At 40.7% G+C, this 22747-nt stretch overlaps 1 protein-coding gene across 1 annotated transcript in view; it reads right to left on the bottom strand.

Moving 5' to 3' along the window:
- Window positions 1–22747, bottom strand: part of PRKCE (protein kinase C epsilon) — a 665998-nt gene that overhangs the window by 220044 nt on the left and 423207 nt on the right. The window contains exons 7-10 of the mRNA XM_021001278.2: window positions 22201–22343; window positions 17521–17617; window positions 13623–13822; window positions 10953–11126 (exon numbers count right to left, since the gene is read on the bottom strand). Of these exons, the coding sequence (XP_020856937.1) occupies window positions 10953–11126; window positions 13623–13822; window positions 17521–17617; window positions 22201–22343 (614 nt within the window). The remainder of the gene's footprint in view (window positions 1–10952; window positions 11127–13622; window positions 13823–17520; window positions 17618–22200; window positions 22344–22747) is intronic.

Genomic DNA, 22747 nt, shown 5'->3' with positions numbered 1-22747 from the left:
CTGCTCATTGCTGGAATTGTCTTTGTTTTGTTCCCATTCTCCACCATCAAAGCGCTAAACAGCACAAAAAGCTGGCCCCATTAGCTGTTCTAGAGCCTTGGTGCTTGTTGGCTATGACAGAGACATCAGCTCCCTCCTAATGTCCCTAAGCGACTTGTCACATGTTGTTGTCTGGCCTTCAATGGCCTTGTCAGTAGGGAATCATAAGAACAAAATCAAAGAATCAATTATATCTTAACATAGATTTGGGGAATAACATTTGATGGACAAAAATTCAATGGAAATTTGGTACAGCTCTCCAAGAATGCAGATTTACATAAAGTGAATGTTATCTAGGGGAGATAAAATATACATATACAAATTGGGATATGGGTATAGAGTAGAATTCGCTATGGCCTGCTAATGCTATGCCAAGATTTGTGGGTAAAGGAGGTGGGGGTAAATCAGAGAAATGAGCAAAACATTACTCTAAAAATTAAGGAGACCCATGATCTAGTTTTGACTCCCATGGACCAGTGGAGTGGGAGTTAAGGAGACACATGAGTTCTACTTTTGACTCCTAAAATACCAATGGAATGGGGTTTTCATTTCTCCTCAAGGAGAGTCAAAATTACAACATGGATCTCCCTAACTCCCATTTCACTGGTCTTCTGACTGTATTTGGTTAGAAAAATCTGCCCCCGTAAAGCATGTGGCCACTAAATCCAAATATATAAAATTGTGTATATAATATGAGAGAGAATTTCAACCACTTCTTACAAAATACCAATGCCAGTAAGATAATTTACCAAATGAAGGAATGTTTACATTACACAAAAAAGGGAAAGCTAAACAGGAGGAGATGCTTTGTTCACAAAAAGGCAAACCACATGACGCTGCATCTTTGGAATGCCAGAACCTGAGTCATGACTTACGCCACCTTCACACCTCTGTCTGAGACAGGCTGTGTGATCCTAAGGAGACGTGGGAGTGAGTCCTGGCCATTGGTCATGGCAAAAAGCAAGCCCAGTTTGTCAGGAACTGGCAGTTGGGTAGTGCAGTGGATGGAGCACCGGACTTGGAATCAAGAAGACTCCTCCTCATGAGTTCAAATCTGGCCTCGGACACTTACTAGTGATGCGACCCTGAGCAAGTCATTTAACCCTGTTTGCCTTACTTTCTTCATGGGTAAAATGAGCTGGAGAAGGAAATGGCAAACTCTTCCAGTATCTTTGCCAAGAAAACTCTCAAGTAGGGTCAGGGTAAGTTAGACACAGCTGAAATGACTGAACAACAACCATCTGTCAGGAACTTTAGACACTGGGGCCCAGTGGGGACAAGAGGGGAGGGATGGAAGAAGCAGCTGAGCTCCAAACTCTGACTAGGAGGCATCTTCCATTATGTCTATGGGCATATTTAAGAACAGCGGGAGACGTCCTCAAAACTAGGTTGGTTGACTACAGAGAATGAGAGGCCTGCCTAGAAGCCTTGACGGATGGAACTTGGAAGGAAAGTTTTTCCAGTTATATACAACTTAATCTTATAGGAATAAGATTGAGAGTGGGAGAATAATAATAATAATAATAACAATATCTAAAATACTTTAAGGTTTGCAAAGTGCTTATGTATATTACCTCTTCTGATCCTGACACAACCATGCAAGGTAGGTTATTATCCTCATTTTATAGCCAAGGAAACTGAGGCTGAGGAGGTTAAGTGATTTCCCAAGATTGTCTACATTCTACCCATCTTTCAAGGCTCAGTTCAGGTCCTACCTTCAATGGAGCCTTCCTTAATGACCACAGCCCACACTGACCTCTCCTGATTCTTAAAGATTACACATCACTTCTTGTCTTAACTGCCCACTAGGCATTTTTCATGTGTTTTCTTGCACCGTTCATTGATTTCTCATAAATATAAATGTTATCTCCCCAAACTAGATCAGACGTTCCTTGAAGACAGGGGTTCTGCCCCCTTCTCAGTGCCTTTCTTCTTGTTGTTGTTCAGTGACATCTGATACTTCATGATCCCATGGACCATGCCATGCCAGGTCCTTCTGTCCTCCACTATCTTCTGAAGACTGTCCAAGTTCATGTTCATTGTCATCCTCCACCCAACTATCAAATTAATTGTCCTAAAGCATAGGTCTATATCAGTCCAGTTCAAGAAATTTCAGTGGCTTCCAACTGCCTTAAAGATAAAACAGAAATACTTCTTTTTGGTATCTAAAGCCTTTCACAATCTGGCTGTAAATTCTCTTTCCAGGCTTATTTCACATGACTCCCCTTCTGCAAACTCTATTTGCCAGCCAAACTGGCCTACTTACAGTTCTTCAAACATAACAATCAACTGCCCACCACCATGTTTTTGCACTGACAATCCTCCATGCATGGAACATTCTCCCTCCTTACCTCCATTTCTTCAAATCATTGGCTCCCTTCGAGACTTAGCTTAAACACCATGTCCTGTCAGAAGACTTTTCATGATTTTCCCAGCTATTAATGCTCCGCTCTTGCCCCCCGCAATTACTTAGAATTTATTTCACATCCACATGGTAGTTTAAAATTGCAGTAAGACCTACATACCATGCATTTTGCATTTACTTATCTGTATAAATCTTGTTTCCTTTCAGCAGAATGGCAGCTCTTCGAGGGCACAGACTTCTTTGCTCCTATCGCAGTGCCCGGTACACAGTCAGTGCTTAATAGATGCCTGCCAAATTGTACTGAATTGAATTGAAAAAGAAACCTTCCTTAATCCAACTTAAGTGAATTCTCAGCATATTTTGATTTTTTAGGAAGATAGTAATTGTATTGGGGTTGTCACTCTCTTATGACATGGGAAGTTAGGTGGCCCAGAGGCGAGAATGCTGGACTAGGAGTCAGGAAGAACTGAGTTCAAATCTTGCTTCAGACACTCATCAGCTGCATGAATCACTTAACCCCTCTGTGCCTCAGTTTTCTCATCTATAAAATGAGAATAATAATGGCAACTATTTTGCAAAGGCTGTTGTGAGGATCAAATGAGATGACTTGGGTGAAATGCTTTGCAAACCTTAAAGCATTATATGAATGCTAGCTATTGTTATCATCATTATTACTAATCCACGCAGCTCACATACACTTTACATCTTAGTAAACAGTCTTCATGGGTCACTGTAGATTTTAAAAAAAAAAGATGCATCCCTTTGTGGCCAGAGGTTGGGTAGGTTGGTCCTTGGAAGACAGAGAGACGAGTTGATACTGGGCTCATCCATTTGCAATGTCGTCCCAAATTAGTAGAAACCAGCAGAACTATTGATTCCCCGGCACTGCGCTTGAGAAGGCAGGACCCCATCCATGCCTCAATAAGGCATCAAAGTAGCACTTTGACGTATGATTTTGGGGCCGAATCTAAAATATTCATCTCTCAAAACAAAAATATATAAACACAGGCTAAAATGAAAATTCCCCCAAATCAAGCAATGGGCCCATCCATACAGTTGATTGGTTGTGTATATGTGTGTTTTTATAGACAGCATATTTGCTGTTCTTCAAAGTTAACAGTCAAAATAAACACCAGAGTTCATTGCGACTACATTTTTTCTGTTTTCATCAACCCTCCCCCTACAGAATAGCACAGAGAAGATCCCTGAAACTTCTCTCATTTGAAAACATCCTTCTTGCCGCTTTTTAAGGATTTTTCCATTTGATGTTTCCCCCCCCTCCCCCGGCAGTGAGGGAAGCTTTCCAAGGGAGAATCACTGGGGACTTATTCTCCATTTCCTTGCTGGGTCCTCAGAACTGTTGAATCTAAACTGTATAGCCCTACCAGGGAACTGCTCCACCCGCCCACCCAAAAAAAAAATCCCAACAATTTAGGAACAAAATCCCATTGCAAGTACAGATGAAAAAGAAAAGTATGCATATATTTATTTATGGCGAGTTTTGTGGGATCCATTTGGTTGGGATTGTATCCAGGCGGTCCCAAGCCACAAGCTGTGAATTAATCTAAATAAGTCTGAGAACTGAATTTCCTGTAACGACAAAAACAAACTCACTACACCCATAATCTGTCTCCCTCAGGAAGAAGACAAAGGAGAAGAACCAAGAGACAAGTAACTAACTCCTTACTGAAGTCATCATTCTGCACTACCTATTCTTACCATTATTTCTACTTCCCCACAAAGACCTGAGCCCGGGGGCATACACGGGGCGCTCAAAAAATCTGAAACGGGAAGAACGTAAAAAAGCGAAAACACAAGTGTAGAGGAGAGAGCGGGCTTCTGGAGTCAGAGGGACCGAGTGTCAGCTCTGCCACTGACACGTCTGGGCGCACCGGGGCAAGTCATTTAACCCACCCCAGTCTCAGTTTCCTCATCTGTCAAAGGGGGAGACAAGGAAGTGGACTGGATGGCCTCAAGGTCTTCTTCCCACTCCAGATCTAGGACGACAGGCATTTTTAAAAGTTTCATCCAGTTGTTAATCACAGTTCTCTGTCAGCTATTCTGATGACTCTCTTGGGTAGAATCTCCCTCTTCTCTGACTCCTCTTCCTTTTCTTCTCCTCCTATTCCCTCCTTACAGTTTTCTGGGGAGAAGTGACCTCGCAAACTGCAAAGAGGGGGTGGATTCCATCTCCCACTACGGTTTGCTTCCTGGAAATCTCAGCGGGTAAAAAATTTGAAATAAATGATGAAAATTAGGTTGAGAGATAATTGTGAGTTTCCAGCTGCCTCCAATCCCTTAGGCCTACCCAAACCTGACAAAGCTCAGCTCAGGTCCCATCTGGGATTCGAAGTCATAGATCTAGATGTAGATGCACTATAGATGTAGAGGTAGATATAGATGTAGATGCACAAATACTCCTATATAAATGAACAACTTGCATATGTGTATGTATGTATATACACAATCGTGTACATATGTACATGTGTGTATATATATCCTCACACACACACATATATACACATATAGTGTATATGTATGTGTATATATACACAGTAGTGTATATATGTGTGTATCTTCACAGTACATACATATATACACACACAACTGCATGTCTGTATGTCTGTATATATAGTTATGTATATATCTCCATACAATACATATGCATATGCATATCTATAGGCACATATCATCAATATATACATATGTTATATGTATCCACACACATATATATGTATGTGTACACACACACACACACACACACACACACACAAACTCAGGAAGGGGGGAGAGACAGAGCCCCTTCCTGAGCTCTAGTATACAAACAATATTGTGTTGTGTTGTGTTGTGTTAGTGAGAGAAAAACATATAGATATGTGTCTGAATCTATATGGCTCTTTCATATACATATACACATATGTGCGTATAACATAGATGTATGTGTGCATGTGTTCATATGCGTGTGATGCATTTTGGTATCTATATTAAGCTTTCTTTCCCAAAATCATTATATGTTTTTGTATTTGTCTTTTGTACATATTTATACAGGTGCTGGCCTGGGAACTAGGAAAACTGGAGTTCAGTTCTCTGACACATCTATGGCTATGTGACTCTGGCCATGTCCCTGAACTTTTCAGTGACTGAGGCAATTCTAAGACCACAAGTTACAAAGAAGATGCCGACATGCGTTCGTTGAAGAGATTCTTCATTTGGGAGTTCTTGCCACCAGACATCCCAGGTCCAGTCCCTCGCCTGTATAGAACATGCTGGGTCCCCTCATGAGAACATGAGCTTCTTGAGGGACCTTCTTTTCTCTCTTTGTATCCCCAGTGGCCAGGGCAGTGCCTGGCATTTAGCAGGCACTTAATAAATAATAATTTGCTAGCTGATTTGGACACAATTAGAGAGTGTCTTCTATTCCTCTCTGATTCATATGTGTTAGTTCTTTCTTCCTGAAGATAGATTTTAAGCTCATGGAGGGCAGGAACATCTCTTTCTGTAGTCTTAGTCCCCCACATGTCGGCAGAGCACAGGAACCCACATGTGCTGGGCTTCTATCGCTACTGCGATCGTTGGCCATGTCTATCAGCTCTGGAAAATCAGTGATATTTCATTTGGTTTCTCCTCTTCCAGATGCTGAGGGGAGACTAGAACCTGAGCAGTCTTCCTCACAAATGGATCCCCCTTTTTAATGATCGCTTGGTGACCTGCAGATAAAACATAACACCTGTCCTCCATGTTGATGTCAATGGGCTTATAGAACTGACCTCCAAGACTCTCTTGGAGTAGCATAGAACAGGGCCCCATACCTGCTCCCTTTGAAGGTTAGCCAGGGAGCAGGGCTCACCAGACACACTCAACAGCTTCTTCTCAGCATTCAGACTTATGCAATGGGGAGGAGAATTCTCAAAGGAATGTTTTCCTAGGTGACATTTATTCCTACGTTTCTAAATAAAAATAATCCCTCTAAAATAATTAAATCTGTACTTAACATGATTATTGCCTTGTGTGTGATAAACAAACAAGAGTGAAAGAAATCTTAATAGGATTGAAAGCAAATGTTTGCTTTCCTTAATGAGATGACGGCATCCAAGTCAAAACCAAGTTCACGGTGGGAAAGGTACATACTTGGCAGAGGAAACCTGAGTCCAAGTCTAGTGAAGTGCAGCCAGGAGAATACAGTCTTCTCCTTCTCCTCTCCCTCTCCCACCCCGTCTTCTTTGTCTGTACAATGTGCATTCATTCTTCAAGGCCTTGTAGGAGGCCTACCTTCTTGACTGAACTCAGCCCCCAAGACTCTCCTTTTTCTTAGCTCCTTTAGTATTTTTTAAAGTTTTTTGAATTAAATTTTATTTTTTCAATTAATAAAAATCTCTCATCTCTCCCTCCAACCTTCCCCTGGAGGAAAAGAAAAAAGAAAACAAAAACAAAACCTTGTAATGAATATGCATAATCAAGCAAAACACATTCCCGTATTGGTCATGTTCAAAATATATGTCTCATTCTGTACCATGTGAAGTTCTTCATTATTAACCATCTCAACTATACTAGTGAACCTTTGGTTCTATAGTCAGAAGGTAACACAATCTTGGAGTTAGAAGTCACCTAGTTCAATTTGGCCTAGGATCTGAGGCACAAATTCATTTTCCTACAGCATCTCCAAGAAGGAGTTAACCAGCTTAACCTTAAAATCTTCAGTGATGGTCCACTACTGAACTGGTCTATTTTCAGTTCTCACTAAATATTTGCCTCACTTGTATTCATAATGAGAATAACAAAATCTCCACTTTTATGTGCCTTCCTCATGACCTGATGAGGGTCATTTAGCAAGACAAATTTCATTATCGATACACATTTTATGAATAAGTGAACAGTTCAGAGAACTGACATGACATATTTATTGTCACATAGGCAATGTGCTTATGTAGCACCAGGATTCGATCCCAGCCAGGCCTTTTGATCCTAGGTCCAATGCTCTTCCTACTACCCTAGTGCTGTACTAAGTTTTGGAATAAGTTCTGGAATAAAGCAACATCTATAAACAAACAAACAAAAAAACTCTCTCACAAATCTGTGGCATTTCTTCAAATAATTAAAAATGAATACCTTGTAAATGTCATTTTTATAAATGTAAATGTTAGGGCACCTAGGTGGTGCAGTGGATAGATTGCCAGGCCTGGAGTCAGGAAGACCTGAGTTCAAATCCAATCTCAGACTCCAGACGTGTGACCCTGGGCAAGTCACATCATGTTGTTTGCCTCAGTTTCCTCCTCTGTAAAATGAACTGGAGAAGGAAATGGCAAACCACTCCAGTATCTTTGCCAAGAAAACCCCAAATGGGGTCACAAAGAGTCAGACACAACTGAAATGACTGAACAACAGGCATTCAATTCAAAAACCATTTAGGCATTGCCCAGGCAGTGCCTATTATGTGAAAGGGACTCTGCTAGGCCTCACAGACACAAAAAATTAACAAATAGCACAGTCCCTGCCCTCAAGGAGCTTACCATCTAGTATACACACCCTATATAGCAATAAACATGCCACAAGGCAGAAAGGGATAAAGGCCAAGAGAAAGTTCAGGCAAAATACTGCAAGAAAGTTTGAGAAGGAGGTAAAGTATTTAGCATAATCCTAAATTATAGAGATAATTCTCAGTCAGGGAATACTAAATTTCCTGATTAGGTTCTCAAGTAAGAAAGGCTTAATTTTGGAGGTGATACCTGCACTGTTGCTTAGAGGAAGGGAAGGATTTACACAAATGGAGATAAAGACAAACTTTCCAAACAGAGGAAGAAATATAAATGCGGTCCACCTCCAGGACCAACAAACCTCTTTAGCTTAAGCCCCAACCTGGAATTTTCCTATGGACCATCAGAATTCAATTCATGTTTGCCCATATCCAGGTAGCTCCTGGTACCATCAAAAACCGGCTCATGTTTAGCTCCTCTAAGGGAGAACGGCACACCCTGGCTCCTGTCGAGGGCTGTACAAGAATGAGAAAAGGAGGACCCTAAGCTCCCATTGAAGAGCTCAGGCTAACTAAACACCAAGTATAGAATAGGATTTGTTTCACATGACTAATAAAAGCTAAGTCCATAAATAATGAAGACAATTCTCTCTCTCTCCTTCTGACTTCCCCAAGGCCCTATCCAACTCAACTAACTTAGAATACGACCTTAAATAAAGGCCCCACAAGGAAAGGCCAAGTGGTCGTCCCCTGTGGTGGGCCTGTGCATCTCTCCAGACCTAACGCACTAACCCAGAGATACCTAAAAACCCTCTGGCAAAAGGTAAGCACCTAGGTGTGTAGTCAGTCTCTCCTATCATCATCACCATTCCCACTAGACCTACACAGTCCATATGACTCACAATACCACTGATAGTAAAAGTTCAGGTATATTCCTCATCCTGACTCAGTGTTTCACTGCTTTTTCTGGTTCCCACAGGTTCTGGCTTGAACCCAATCTTTGGCTTGGTCCAGGAACTTCTCTGCCATTATACTCATCTCTGCTCACATTCGTACATATCCCAGCTTGGCCCAGAAGAGTCTTACTGTTCCATTCCTGTCCCTGTTTGCTGTCATTCTTGGAATCGTGTGGTTCCCTGAAGGGGCCCATTGATACAAAGGTGTCTCTCTATAGAAATGAGTCTGAGACTATATATAGGCCCTTTTTCGTTTCTGTTGAAGTTTTTTTCCGCCCCCTTGAGTCTTTTTTTTAATGGTCCCCCAATCAAAGGCCAAACACTGGGGAGTGTTGCATGACATCTCTGTCCTAGACTATAAGTTCAGTGGAAAGGACTTAGTCTTCTTCTCTTGGAATTTCAGAGTGCTGGGCAAAAAGCAGGAACTCAGTAAACAGAATCACAACACTTAAAGCTAAAAGGTAGTTAGAAGCTGTCAAATCCAACTCCCATCTCTTCACAAATGAGGAAATTGATGCCTAGAGTGAATAAGTGATTTGTCCAAGGTCAGACAGACAGTAAACAACACAGCTGAAGTTGGAACCCAAGTCTTCTGAATTCAAACCCTGTACCTTTTCTCCTATATCACTCTGTCTCCCTCTGGCTCCAAATCTACTATTTTTTTCTATCCCATTGCTGACTGATGGATATGATAAGAAAATTCATATTTACTCAAAAAAGGATTAATTATATGGTGATTATTTGCTTTATAAAAGTTTTCATCATGGGGTTCTTTTAATCTACTTTATACTTTTAAGCTAGCTTAGTGAATTTCAAAAAAAAATGATTCACTTTACAAGAATGTTATTGCTTGCAACTTTTCAGGACTGTGTGTGTGTGTTACATGAAGTGAAGTCCATCTGTACTCTGTAGTTTAGTGGCGGTACAAAATGGGTGGTGGAAAGATGATTTCTCATAACTTTGGAAAGGTGAGAGGTAGTTGTGAAAGGACCGGTAGAAATACACCACAAAAGTCAATACAAGGTGGGAAAGCATGATCTACAGAGGAACACAAAAAGGTCCCTTAACCTCCGTGCTGGTTTTGCTTCTCTGCTTTCGTAAATACAAGGAGAGGCGTCCAACACAATTCTATATTCAGAACAAATTCTGAGTTACACATTGGGTCTCCTGGGAACCACAGCCATGCCAGAGTTAGACAAAGTCCTTGTTACCATATTGGTAGCCATCTCCCCCTGCACCCCATTTACCCGTCCCCATCACCAGAGACCTATGGAGGAGGAGCCTCAATCAATATGAACTATACACCCTACTCTTTTGCAGACAAAGAAAATGAGCCCTGGGGAGACTGAAGGATTTGGCCAAATTCACACAACTAGTTCACTAGTTAGTGGCAGAAGAGGAACTAGAACCCAAGTGTCCCAACTCCCAATTTAGTGCTTTTCCCACCATTCATCACATCTTGATCTCACCCTTGAGCTGAACAGAAAAAAAGTTCTAATAGCTTGAAATTTTCATTTTCTACTACAGCTTGTATGGCTGATCAGTCCACAACATCTTTGTTTCTTTACTGCCATCTTCTGGTACCTGCCTCAACATGTTATAGCATTGAATAATGCTTCAATTATAATTTATTAGTATCATAACTAACAAAATGTTTTCACTTCTATGATCTGTTCCTCATCATATGGGGAAAATGTCGGGCAGATTTAATGAAATCTTTGCCAGACTAGTGAAGAAATTGTGGCCTGAGGAGGCTCATGGAATTCTCTAGGGTCACAAAGTAAGCCAGCAGCAGGGCTGGGACTAGATCCCAGATCATCTTCATTTTAGCCCAGTGTATCTTCCATCAAACCAGGAGTTAGATCACATGGCATGGCCCAGTTCTACCACAAGGGAACTCAGCTGTTGCCAGGATCCTTTCATTCCCACATGGCTAATTAGATTAACTCTGCTTTCAAAGAAAAATTCCATCCAAGGTTACACTGGTCTTTCCAAGGAAGGAACCCACCATGCTCATAAATTCTTTGTAGACACAGTACACAGTGATACTTCAAACACTCTTCTACCTTTTTCTACCTTCTCCTCCAAGGAGAAGGTCATATGGCTTGCTGACCCACCCTACCTTAGTCTGGAAGCAGCAGTAGAGTTGTGTTAGGTAGGGGTGTTTTCGTGCTAGGGCTAGAATCCTCTTTTCTGTCATGGTGCAATCTACATCATCATCCTGAAGGATGACATCTTTCTTTAGGACCTTCACAGCATACACCTCATCTTTGCCCTTGAGCTCTGCTAGCATCACCTGAAACCAAGCAAAATATTTAGGTTAAGTATTCCTATACCTAGACACCCAGGAAAAAAAAAAACACATCAGCCAAAGATAAGTGACTTAAAGACCTATTTCTTTGTAAATAACAAAATTTTATCATATATACAAAAGTTAATCATATTAATTTTATTTATCTAATTCACATTTATATAGCACAACAGTGTTTACAAAGCACTTTCTTCACAATGATCCGCTTAGATTGGTAATGCAAAGATTATTTTCTCCATTTGACAGATGAGAAAACAAAGGCTCAGAAAGGTTAAGTAATTTGCCTGTGGTCAAACAGCTAGTGAGCATTAGGATTTGAATCCAAGCCTCCCAGTCTAACTCTTTCCCCACTATACCATACTGCTTTTACATAGCAGGTAGGAAAGGTTCTTTTTATTCCCATTTGAATTATGAAATGTCATGGGCATTATCCAATTGAATCCAACAACTTAAAAACCTAATTAGGGGATTCATGATGGTAGCCTAAAGACCTGTGATCACCTGCACATAACCCACATTCTTCAAAACTGGCTTAAGCTTGAGCTGTGTGGGTTTTTTTCCCCTAAAAATATAGGTGATAGATTTATATGGTTAACACACACATTCTATCTTTACTACATGGAAACTATGAATTGTCTAATTTTCCTCTCCCAGTGCTGGTATCATATGCTTAGAATGAGGAATATTAAGCCCAATTTCTGGCAACGGTTTCAGTGCATGGAGCTAAGCCTGGTCCCAGTACTGTGGTCCAGATCTTCTTTAGCCTGTCTAAAGAATGCAGCTACTTCAGGAATTACCATCTAGTAAGGTGAAGGCTCCCATCCTGGCCCTGCCCCTGAGATTTCAGGGTCAGATAGAGGGAGGCAAGAGACCTGGAAAAATAGCCCCAAGGACTCTGGAGCAATTGCATGCATTCATTCTCTTTGAGGTGGTCAGTGGGAGAGACATGGAACAGGGCCATATGTCAAGAAAGCCAGCTGACCTGCATACTAGGGCTTTCAAGTGTTCAGGACTTGCCATAACGTGTCTCCTCTTGCTCTGCCAGGGCTAGTCTGCTTGTCTCCAGAACCTCAGTGTCTCTGCTCTTTAGATTTCTGGATGGTCAGCTCCATTAGCTCCCTGTGCAATCCATGGTTTAGAGAGATACACGATGACCCCAGATTAGGTCTAGGGGTTGTGGTTATGAAGGGGGTCAAGGGTTGGAGTCCAAACCCTGATCTATTTCTTAGGCTTTCGATCTATCCCATCTAAAATGAGCATTATTATTATCTATATCTACAGGTAAGACCATCATGAGGATTGCTCCATTATCATAAATTGCCTTATGCAAGTGGGACATTGGATCTGTATCACCTATCCTTGCGTTCACATACTTGGGAGATATAAAAAGATCAGGGAAAGCCTAAGCCAGAGGACACCCCTTTTATTGCTTTGGATGGACCCATGATCTCATCCATGTGAGTAATCCATCCCCTGTTACAGATCATAATCCTTCTTCATGCCTATGGGATTCTTGCTCATGTCTTTCCATTAATCCTCCATCGAGTATCTACCCAAAACATGGGAAGCTGCCTCTCCTTGCTCTAAGACTTGTGGGTTATTAGTATTCCTGCCACATGCAGAGACAAGTGCTAAAAGTGAATGGCAAACTACATTTCCCTCATAAACTAGTCTATTTTTAGATTTCCTTTAGACCGCAAGCTCATAAAGGATAGGGACCTCACCTTGTAACATGCTTCATATAGTACTCAGGCCAGAGCCCAACACAGAGAGAGGGGGAAAATGGGCGATATATATTCTCTGATGTGGACAAAATGAGGCTAATGTTGGGCTGGGCTTGTTCAGGTAGACCCACTTAGGAGAAAATCATAAAGTTCACAGGAACATTTACAAAGACTGCAGTGGATTAAAAGCAAGACTTCAGACTGACCCCTGGTCAAAGGAAGGAGGAATAGTACATAAGAAAGGAGGAGGAGATACAGGAAAAGGAAGAAAAAGAGAGATGACTAGACTATACACACACATACACACATATATGTGCATGTGTGTGTGTGTGTATACACACACACACACACATATATATAACATGCATACATATATAGAGATATATGTGTGTGTATATATATGCATATATATACTTTAACTTTCCTAAATGTTTTTATATCATTTACCTTATTTGGACATCACTAAAACAAACAGAAAATACAGACACAAAAACAAAAAACTTTAAGGGTAAAGAGAAGGAAAGTATTAATTTCCTAATTTTGCAGATTATTGTTTAAATGACATGACTAAGGTTACCCAGCTGACTCTAATAGGAAGGAAACTTCACAGGACCTAGTTGAGCCCAAGGCGACGCAGCATTAGAGAGTGTAAACGAGGCAATAATGCCTTGAATACAGTGAGTCCTTCAGAAATGTTTGTTGAACTAAGGTGAACACCCGGTTAAGCAAAATCAGAGGAATCACTGACAGCACACACCTTGCCAAAGCTTCCTTTGCCTAACACCTTGATGAAGTTGAACTCTTCTAGGCCCATTCGCTTCGTCTGGCTCTGCCGGACCTCACCGTTCTCTCCAGGGCTGGCCAGTTGACCATCTGTTGACGCCGCCGCCCGGTGCTCCTCCCCTCGATTGTCAAATGACAAGGCCTTCCTAATGTTGTTTTCAAGTTCTTTGATTTCTGAGAACAAGGGTGACAAATCACGGAATTAAGCAGACAACTCCGGTGGCCTCCTTGTCCTTCCAATGTTCAAGCTTCCTCCCCTCCTCATCCCTAGACTTCCTTCCCTCCTCTCTCCTCAAACAGTGCCACTGGTCCAAAGTGTTCCACCTTTGGATTTACTTTAGACCCTAGGATCACAACAAGCAGGGGCATTGGATAGTAACACATTTCATACAGGGCCTGGTTGCCCAGTAGTCTATACAGGAAGACAAGATGAGGCTCTAGTTAGACCTCAGAGCCTTGTGACACGCCTACAATAACAAGCTTAGCAGGTCCTATTCTAGAATCTAAAAATAGTGACAAGAATAATCATGACTACTAACTGAGAAGAGCAAATCACAGCTGATACCCCTATTTTCAAAGAGGTCTCATCTCAATGACTTTGCTTTGCTTTGTTCTTGGATTTGCCCCAGTTACCTATTTGGAAGATGAACAATGACTTACGAGTAACAATAGAATCATCCCCCAGTATGTATGGACGGACAGAAGATTATCTCACACACATGGTAGGAATCCTTCCACACATTTAGGAGATTTTTGCAAGAACAAATTATCTTTTTCTCTCTGTTACGACATACATTATATGCATATGATAACACCAGTTAATCCTTTGACCTTTTATATTTGAAGAAGCTTTATTGTTCGCTACTTGTTAACCAAAGGCACACACTAGACTGTGCCAAAATGGACATCTTCAGCATAATCTGATTTCAAAATATGTCTATGAATAAATAGGATTACTGGAAGAGGTACACAGAATTACTAACCCTTTGAGATCAAGATAAGGTTTTGCTTTTACAAGACACCACTCAGGTAAAGGATCTGTGACTTTTCATCCAAAGACCCAAATGTGTATATGTTTGGTTTTCCCCTAGAATTTATCCTACCGATTTGGAAATCATCAGTTCTAGTGAATGAATCAGGATGTGCCTATATAGACACATTGGAATTCCAGCTTTGAAACTGCTTCTGTAAGTGCAGGTCATAATATGAACTACAAGGGGCCTTAGAGGTTATCTGGTCTAACTCCTCCATTTTAAAGATGAGGAAACCAAAGCCCAGAGAAGGTATGACTTTTCCAGGGTCACAGCTCTAAGTGACTTGGCTGGGCTTTAAATCCAGGTCCCCTAACTAAAATCCAGGCTCTTTCCACTAAACCACGATGCTTCTGGTACTCTTGGTACACAGTGTTAGGGGACAAAAGAACGTCTCTCATTAAAGTGACAGCCCTCCCTGAATCCATAGCTTTCTGTCTCCAAATGGATCTGTCCTACAAAAGCAAGTCCCAGAAGAAAAACTCCCAGAGAGCACGTGCAACAAGCCCAGTTTTAAATGCTGAAACCTGAATAGCTTTTGGAGGGTGATACTTCATTGATTTAGGATAGCAAGGCATGAAGCTAATGGGCTGTTTCCTCAAAATGCCTCAAGCGATCACAGAAAACATGCCTTCCACGTGTTCTACAACAACTACCAGCATACATAATACTACTACTTTTTATTATTCTACGTGCTCTCCCATCTATTTTTCCTCTCTGTCTTCATGTTAACCATGTGAGGTAGGTATTAATATCTTCACTTGACAGATGAGGAAACTGGGGCTCAGAACCAACGTAACTTGTCAAAGGTCATGGAGTAAATTAGTTGAGCCCTCACAAACAAGTCTCTTAACTTCTACCTGTCCCAGTAGCCTTCCCAAAACACTTCCTAATGATCATAAATGAATTTTTTTATAGGACCATAGAGTTAGAACTGAAGGGACCTTAGACATTATCTGGCCCAGGGGTTCTTAACCTACAGGTTTGTAGACTTATTTTTTTTTTAATTTGGTAACTGCATTTCAAAATGGGGGGTTTCCTTTTTAATATTATGTACATTATTTTATACATTTAGAAACATTTGACAAAGTCCTTATGCTTTATTAGACTTCGAAAGGCATACATGACATAAATAAAGCTTAAGAACTGGTCCAACCTCTTTATTTATCGAGGTGAAGTAATCTGCCAATGGCCCAGAGGTTATAAGCATCTGAACAGCTTTCTCTGACTCTAAATCATGCCATCTTTCCTGAGGCTTCTCTTGGGGGCATCTTATAATGCTCATATGATAACATCCACATAGTTCCAGAGATCACTCCTATTCATTCCAAAGCCTCGGGTATAGTATTTATTAAATTAAAGATTATCTTCAGTCTTTCAAGGCCCTCATTCCCCAGCATTCCTCAACACTGAAGGAAGAACTAATTCTAGCAAGCTAACCCTGCAGTGAAATTAGTTCCTCATTAGAAGCTACAGTGAGTCTACAATCACCTTCATGCGATCTATCCTGAAGTTAGGCTACACTGAGCCAGGAGGTTGGAGTTCTAATCTCACCACCACCACTAACTCAATGTGTGACCCTAAGTCCCTTCACCTCTCCAGGCTCTAGCTTCCCCATCTGTATAATGGGAGCAGTAATTAACTATTGGCCCTGCTTACCTAACATGAAGAAAAAGAAAGGACAGTGATTTGAAAGGCAAAAAATGAACATTACTGTTAATGTTATCAGGAAAGGCACACGCTTCTCTCAAGCTCTATGAGGGCAGGGATTGTATCTCATCTAAACACCCCACTCAGTGCTTGCTACATAGCAGGCATCTGGTTGAATGAACTGGTGAATGAATAAATGGCACTTCTGTGATATTTATTTGACACTCCCAGGCCTACTGAAACCTTATTAGCATTCTGATATTTTCCCAGGACAAGTCAAATCCTCACAAATTTAAAAACAAGAAGGGAAATGAAAGAACACTGAATGTTAAGTCAGAAGACCTGGATTCATGTTGCGGGTCATTTCTTACTATGTAGGTGACAAATCGCTTAACCTACCTGGCCTCAGTTTCCTCGGCCATAAAATGCGGGAAGAGGCAGATCCGATGTTCCCTTCCAGCTCTAAAACCTATGACCTTCCTTGAATTCCAAATTAAATTGTGATAGCAAATCAAGACTAAAGCCAGCCTCCCCCAGCCCAGCCCAGCACAGGCCCCATAGCCATCTACTAGTCACTGCATGGACTGAAGGTCCTCAGACACATGATTCTCCAGCTCCCTCCAACCTCAGCCTATTCCAGTCTTGTTTCCAAGGTAGAGAGCCAATTATGATGAGAAGGAACACAACAGCCTAGTGACGAGGAGGTCCCTAGACATGGGGAGCTTGGTAGAAGATGGATACAGACTGGCAAAGGGGCTGTACCTCATTGCCTACTAGTTACAGGAGAAGAGAAAGAAAAGAGGGGAAAGAAAGGACCATAAACCTGGTAAACCTGGAGGATGTTCTGCTTCTCTATACTGGCAGAGATGAGCTTTAGAAAAGGCACAGTTACTCAGGTAGGGCTTAATAATGCAGTGTCTTACACACAGTAGGCCCTCAGAAATATCTGGTGAATGACTGAATGAGAAAAAGGAATATGGAGGTCTTCCTCAGACTGTAAGACATTCTAACCCAAGCTTTCTTTCTTTGAGAAAATAGGGCTTAGGTTTCCAAACTGCATTTAATTAAATCCACCACTTATTGAGAACCTACTATATATGCCAAGCACTTTATTTTAAAAAAAGGATTAGAACAAGCCAGCTCCTCAAAAGCACAATTTGAAATTGAGGGAAGAACACCACAGCTTCTCACCTTGATCACAAGGGGAGGTGGGCGCTGACTTAGATCGATCTTCTTCAGATGGGGAGCTCCCAGGGACTGGCTGCTGAGACTCAGCACCTGCAATTAGCTGAGAACATACGCAGACACACACATGGTTAGCTGGGAGGTCCTGTGGTCCCAAATCAGCCAAAGAGCTGACAGGCAGCATGCTTTCCAAATATCATAATTCATTTTAAAGGCTGTGATCTCAAAAGGCTTCAGCTCTCTTCTCATTAAGGAATTAAATGAGAGAGAGAGAGAGAGAGAGAGAGAGAGAGAGAGAGAGAGAGATTTCCAAGTGTTTGTATGATGCTCTGATTATTTTGATTCCACTCATCCTTTGAAATCAATCTCAAATCCATTAGTTCTATGAAGTCTTCCCAGATCACCTAGGTTAGAAGTGACTTCTATCCTCTCTCTGAGCTCCCATAACACTTTATGTTTATACCACTCATTTGGCCCCTAATCTCATACTGCCTGGTACTGCTAATATTTTATTCATTTACTTAAATTTTATCAAAATTAAGAATTTAATTTAAACAAAATAATTTTATTTAGTTTTTTTCGTTAATTTTTTATTTATATATAGCAATAGCTAGCTTATAATTTACAAAACACTTCAAGTCTAGGAACTAATTTAATCCTCACAACAGGCCTGTAAGGTTGGTGCTAGGGATAAGAAAGGGATTAGATTTGTGATGTTACTGATATAGGGAACTTCAGGATGCGCAAAGTCCCTCTGCCAATGCAAGTTAGCACCTTCTGCAAAACTTATGTTCTAAGAGGTTGCCTAGAGTAGCACTTCTTAAACTTTTTCCACTCGTGACCCCTTCAGCACTTCTTAAATAGGGGGTCATGATCCACAGTTTAAGAAGTGAGGGCTAGAGCACTAAGAGTCTTAAGTGACCTGCCCAGGATCACACAAGTAGGGTCAGAAACAGTAGACCTCAAAGAGATCAAAGAAAGAAGAAAAGAACCCATATAGAGAAAAATATTTATCGCAGCTCATTCTATGGTGGCAAAGAACTGGGCACAAAGGAGGGGCCCATTAACTGGGGAGTAGCTCAACAAATCAGGGTACACTAATACCATACAATATCATTGTGCTATAAGAAATGATGACAAGAATAATCTCAGAGAAACCTAGGAAGAATGGTATGAACGGATGCAGAGTGAAGTGAGTAGAACCAATTGAACAATTTGTACAATAACAACATAATAACAAACAATTTTGAAAGCTATAAGAACTCTGATCTATTTAGTGATCAATCATGATTTTAAGGGATTGAAGATGAAGTATATTATCCACCTTCTGACAGAGAAGTGATGGGCTCTGGGTGCAGAGTGAGACATACATTTTTAGACATACACAAATGAGGGGAATTGTTTTACTTGACTATGCATATTTGTTACAGGGTTTTGGTTTTTATTTTCTTTTTGTGGTGGCAAACGGTGGAGGGTTAGGGAAGGAGAAAAAAAATTGAGGTTTTTTAATTGGAAAAAAAATTTAATTAAAAAACAGTGTCAGAGGCAGGATTCAAATCCCAGCATTCCTGACTCCAAGTGCAGAATTCCACCCATGAAACCATGTTACTTTCCAGTGTGTGCATTTTTTTATCTATTAAATGGAATTATAAATAAGTTAAGTGGGGAGGAGGCATGTTTTCAATTTCTTTGTACTCCTCACCACCCCTAGCATAATGAGGCAGTCACAACACAAGCTCAAGAAACATTTGTTAATCATGCTCCTAACTTTATCAACATCTCTCTCCAGGAAATCATTCCCTGCCCTAGGCATTGGCAACCTTGTCTGAGGTTTAGGGAGCAGGTTGAATTCCTTTGGCTCTTGCCCTTCTGGCCCAGAAGAGCCATTCAGATGCACTTTCTTTCTGAATGGACCCTCTGCTCAGAAGCTGGTGTTGACACAATGGAAAAATCAGGAACGCAGCTGAGAAGCAGTCTTGTGCTCCAGGCCCCAAGGGCCTCTTTTTTCCAACCTCTCATTCTAAGTTGAACTATGGCAGTCGTTCCAACCATAATGCAGGAACAAAGAGACTAAACCATTTTCCAGTGTTTGCATTCAATGGAATTCGAGTGGTAAAAATATCACCATCATAAGCTCTTATTTTTGGCAATGTCACTTGCTTAAACGATCCACGTTGGCCTCCTTCCAACAGGCCTTACAATGACCCAGGACATTTGGAGGAGGCACAGCTGCTGGAGGGGCACCAGAGCTGCGCAGAAATCTATGATTTTAATGTCATTTTTTATACTGTATTTTATTCAATAACAAGATTGCATTGTTACATTATTTCTGGCACAAGAGAAAGGGGAAAAAGGAAGTCAATGGAAGATTCTACTTTGTTCTTATTTCCATCCTACACATTTATCTGACTCTCCCCTTAAGAATATCCTGCCAGGAAAAGACCATACACACACACATACACACACACACACACACATATATATACATACACAAAAGTATTTATCTAATTTACATACATTTAAATTTATGTAAATATATAATTTCATATCAATAAAATTGCATTTATCCTTTTGTGGTGGCAAGCAAATAGAAATTAAGTGATGTTTATCACTCAGGGAATAGCTAAAAAATATTAGGATATATCAATGTAATGGAAGAGCTCTGTGCTGTAAGAAACGATGAAGGGTGTGGTTTCAGAGAAATGTGGGAAGTCTCATATGCAGAGTGCAGAGTGGAGTGAGAAGAACCAAGACAGTAAGTGATCCCATAACATCTTCATTGGAAAGATAAACAATTTTGAAGACTTAAGAACTCTGATTCTTATAATCATAAATCATGATTCCAGAGGTTTGACGATGAAATACGTTACATACTTCCAGACAGAGAGATGATAGACTCAGGGTACAGAATGAAACACACAATTTTAGACATGGCCAACATGGGAATTTGTTTTCCTTGACTATGCATATTTGTTACAAGAGTTTTGTTTTTCTTTCTTCTTTTTCTTTGTTTTCGAGAAAAAGGGGAAAAAAGCTTGCTAATTGAAAAAATTTGACTAAGAAATATATTTATACTGCCTGGCATGATAACTGCTGACTCCTTGTGCTCCCTGGAGTCCAATCCAGTCTCATTCCTCTTGATGGATATGGAAATGAGAAGGCTGGAATGAGAAGATAACCACCAGAGACACGGAGATCATAGTTAAATTCTCCTAGCAAGGGTGACATTTTCCACTTAAGTCTTTGCAACAATACTTTTTAAAGGTAAAAACTAGAAAACATGTTTTAGGAAGGCAAAATGTATCTGTCCCTCCGTAGCCAAGGGCCAAAGCATTTTTGAGAGTCACAAGGGAAAGAGGGCAGACAGCATCTATAGCCACATGCTATCTGGGAAATGGATGGCCCATGTAAGTGAGCTGTAATGATTAAGAAAGATTAGAGATTCTCTTGCTTTTCTGGTCTAGTAGAGTTCCTTGGACATGCTTGCTTTCTTCTGGGCTCTCAGTGTAGGTTGATGTAGATTACTCTGGAAAGTTAGACGGAAGTCCTCCTAATTTTCTGCCCAGGGCCAGACAGCACAATAAAATATTTGAAAGGACTGGTGATGGAACTCATTCCTCCATGCCAAGATTTATAGTTCAATTAACTTGCTTCTACTTTTCTCATAACAACTTTTTCAAAGATTTCTGAAAACTTCTAGGCAGGAAGCCAAGGTTGGAGAAGACCTTGGACACAAAATTGCTGCTAAAGCCTTGGGGGAATGACTTACATCTGTTGGCCCTGACTTATGAAAAAATATATACTATGCATATGCCATACATGTATACATGATGCACATGATATATACATATATATACACATGACACATATCATATAGACATGTGGTACATGTGGTACATGTATGGTGTGTGTGTTGTGTGTGTATACATATACATACATATATATTTGACTACATACAGTATGTCCCAAAAGTCTTACTGTAGTTTTACACCATCAAAGTTTAAATACATATACATGTACATAATCTATGTAATGCATACATACATACATAATAGGTATATGTGTGCATGTATGTATGGACACACACATTCCCCTGAAGGATGAGTAACAAAAGGATCTTTTTCTCCTGAATTTAGATTTCCATACAGATGGAGATCAGACTGGTTTCTCTGAAGAAAGACACAGATGTTTGATGTCATGGAATTTTGACCACGTTCACGGGTAGCTGCATTGCGACACTATACTGTTTCTACTTTCCTTCCCCTCTAGAAAAGTATGGTGTCCCAAGGTTTTTATTTTGTTTTGTTTTGTTTTTGACATTTATCCTCATTAGAGTAATACCACAGGTGAATTCCCTCCCCTAATGCTGATCTTTTGCCAGCCTGGGCACATGGGAGTATATTCCTGCACACAGTGGGGTTTGATGGTAGGTTTTCCTCCCTCTCTCCTGGAGGAAATTTCAAAGTCCTGCTCTTTAAGCTTAGATCTTTTCTTGACAAACTTTCCTTCAGACCAATGAAAAATAAGGCAACAACTGAGAAGGGATTAGGGTGAACAGTCTTTCTTTTTTTTTACACAGAACTTATTTCAAGTAAATGCTGTGACTCTCTGGGGCCCAGGAAAAGCAGGCTTCCTGAATCCCATTATCCCACTTACTACAAGGCTCAGAGCAGCCACTTAATTTACCTTTTTCCTCCTCTGGCCACTGTTGGTGATTTTGTCTGGAGTGACTCCCAGGTCTGCCAGCACTTTAGCAATCCCCCTGGCATCTACCCCACAGTTGGGTGCAACGTTTGTTTCACAGCGCCGATGTACATTCATCTTGCAGACTGAAAGGAGACATCGAGGATCAAATGCATATGTTTCCCAGAAAAAAAAAACCCACAATAATAATTACAATAATCCCTCACGAGTTTCAGGAAGATAAGTGAGCCTCATCTTACACAGGAAAGTTGATTTTTTTTATTCCTTCCATACTCACCGATTCCACGAAGCTAACCTTGCTTCATCTTTTCCCTCCTCTCAAATAGGGAATGCAAATTTCATTATACCTCTTTTACCACTGAGGAAACTGAGGCTCAGGGCAGGCCCAGTGACTTTTCAATGAGCACATAGGAAATAGCATTACCTGGGTGACCTTTATCAACTCACTCTTAACCTCTTATGTACCTGTTTCCATATCTATAAAATGGGGGAATTGGACTAATGTCTAACATCTTTTCCAGTGCTAAAT

The sequence above is a fragment of the Phascolarctos cinereus genome, unplaced genomic scaffold, assembly GCF_003287225.1.
Source record: "Phascolarctos cinereus isolate Bilbo 61053 unplaced genomic scaffold, phaCin_HiC Scaffold_2;HRSCAF=192, whole genome shotgun sequence".
NCBI classification, from domain to species: domain Eukaryota; kingdom Metazoa; phylum Chordata; class Mammalia; order Diprotodontia; family Phascolarctidae; genus Phascolarctos; species Phascolarctos cinereus.
Note: the sequence above shows the minus strand (reverse complement) of the source record. Positions and strands in the feature narration are given on the sequence as shown.